At 58.3% G+C, this 1,787-nt stretch overlaps 1 protein-coding gene across 1 annotated transcript in view; it reads right to left on the bottom strand.

The window, feature by feature from the left end:
• Positions 1-1,089: 1,089 nt before the first annotated feature.
• The window catches only part of Dnajb6 (DnaJ (Hsp40) homolog, subfamily B, member 6), a 77,148-nt gene continuing 76,450 nt past the window's right edge, over positions 1,090-1,787 (bottom strand). The window contains exon 10 of the mRNA XM_013036631.1: positions 1,090-1,489. Coding sequence (XP_012892085.1) covers positions 1,407-1,489 — 83 coding nt within the window. The 3' untranslated portion in view covers positions 1,090-1,406. The remainder of the gene's footprint in view (positions 1,490-1,787) is intronic.

Genomic DNA, 1,787 nt, shown 5'->3' with positions numbered 1-1,787 from the left:
GAACGCTGCCTGGAATGATCCTCCTCCTCCCTGCAGCACACGTGCGTGCACACACACACACACACACGGAACGCTGCCTGGAATGACCTCCCTCCCCGCAGTCTTGCTTGCGCGTGTGCCCGCCCGGTGCTGTCAGTCGGTGGCGGCCCAGGCGGCCCACAGGCTGTGGCAGCCGACGCCCTCCGCACACGAGCCTCGGCGTCCCCCCAGCGATGCGTCTTGGCCCCGAGTACCCCCTCATCTTCTCTCACAGGGGACGTGGGAGGCACTGTCTTCATCTTTAATTAACCACAAGAGAGCTGGGCTCAACGGTGCATACGCTTTATTTGTAGGAAGCAGTAAAACACGCTGTGCCTTGAAGGTCACATTTTCCACAAGCATGAGATACCAATCGGGCCCATGGCGGCCCAGCCCGCATCCCACCCACGCCGGGTACACAGCCGCGGCCTCCGTCCCTTCTGCCACAGGGACGCACCACACCCCCCCACTCCAAACACGGCCACCTCTTCCCCGGGGTCGGGGGACAGGCAGAGCCACCCGGGTCCTCGGGGCGGGGGGAGGGGCACGTGGGTGGGGGCGGGGACGGGCAGGTGGGGGGCCCGCGGGTGCCAGCGCCCCGTGGGGAGGCCGCAGCAGCATGCGGGTGCGGTGACAGCGGCGGACGGCTCGACGAGGAAGCGCCGCCTCAGGGACCCTGTGCAAACTCAAACTACTCAGGTCAAGCTTCTGCCAGGTGGCCGGTTATTTTGCACACATATGTATATGTGTAAGGGGGTACATGTGTGTCAATAACCAGCTTGGTTTTCCCCAGCCTAAGCTTGACCTGTAAACGCTGCAGAAGGTATTCGCTGAGCAAAACCTTCTTACTAGAAAAGAACAATTATAGATCCGAGAAAGATGAGATTTAGCAAAAATTAAGCAAGACTTGCAGTCAAATTTGGACTTGGAGAGGATGACAACTACAGGAAGGGTCTTATCTGTGAAGCCACTAAGATAGCCGACAGTGCGCTGTCAGATTTCTGTGGGCAAAAAAGTACCGGCAGTGTAAGTTTCTCTTAAGTTACAGAGTACCTAATCGTATTCCCGTGTGGAGTCGGCCCGGCTCACTGAACTTCTACCACCACAATATCTCAGCTGCAAAGAACAAGACAAATCCTTGCAATTCAAGAGGAAAACGCTCACGGATTTAGTGCTGGAGAAAAGCAGAGTAACAAAGTCGAGGCTGTGTCCCAAATAGCTGCCAGGCCACCCGCGGTTGTCACCTCTGTCTTGATGCCCTGATCCTACCGATCGTGAGCGCGCGTTCACAATGCCACTAAGCGAGCAGACGCTGCTGCGGGCGCGGGCGCGGCCACACGTGGGCGCAGGCGGGCGGGGGCGGGGCTGGTGACTGCAGCAAGTCCAGCCTAGTGGTTCCCTTTGGTCGGCTTCTTCTTCTTCGACTCCTCTTTCTGCTTCTGCTTCTTCCTCTTGCCACCTTCTTTGACCCCTACGGAAACACAGCTTGTAAAACACCGCACACCAGCACCTGCTTCCTCAGGAGAGGCAGCGGGTTGCTACACACTGCCCGTGTTTGTTTTGTTTTAAAAGGAAGCCGCAAGCCAGGCACCGGTGGCTCACGCCTGTCATCCTAGCGTCTCTGCAGGATCTGAGGATCCCGGTTCAGAGGCAGCCTGGACAGGAAGCCCGTGAGACTCTGATCTCCCATGAGCCACCAGAAAACCGGAAGTGGCGCTGTGGCTCAAGTGGTAGAGCGCTCGCCTTGAGGTGAAGAGCTGAGGGACAGC

Source organism: Dipodomys ordii, unplaced genomic scaffold, assembly GCF_000151885.1.
Source record: "Dipodomys ordii isolate 6190 unplaced genomic scaffold, Dord_2.0 Scaffold315, whole genome shotgun sequence".
Taxonomy (NCBI): domain Eukaryota; kingdom Metazoa; phylum Chordata; class Mammalia; order Rodentia; family Heteromyidae; genus Dipodomys; species Dipodomys ordii.
The sequence above is the reverse complement of the archived record's forward strand: the minus strand, read 5'-3'. Positions and strand labels throughout refer to the sequence as shown.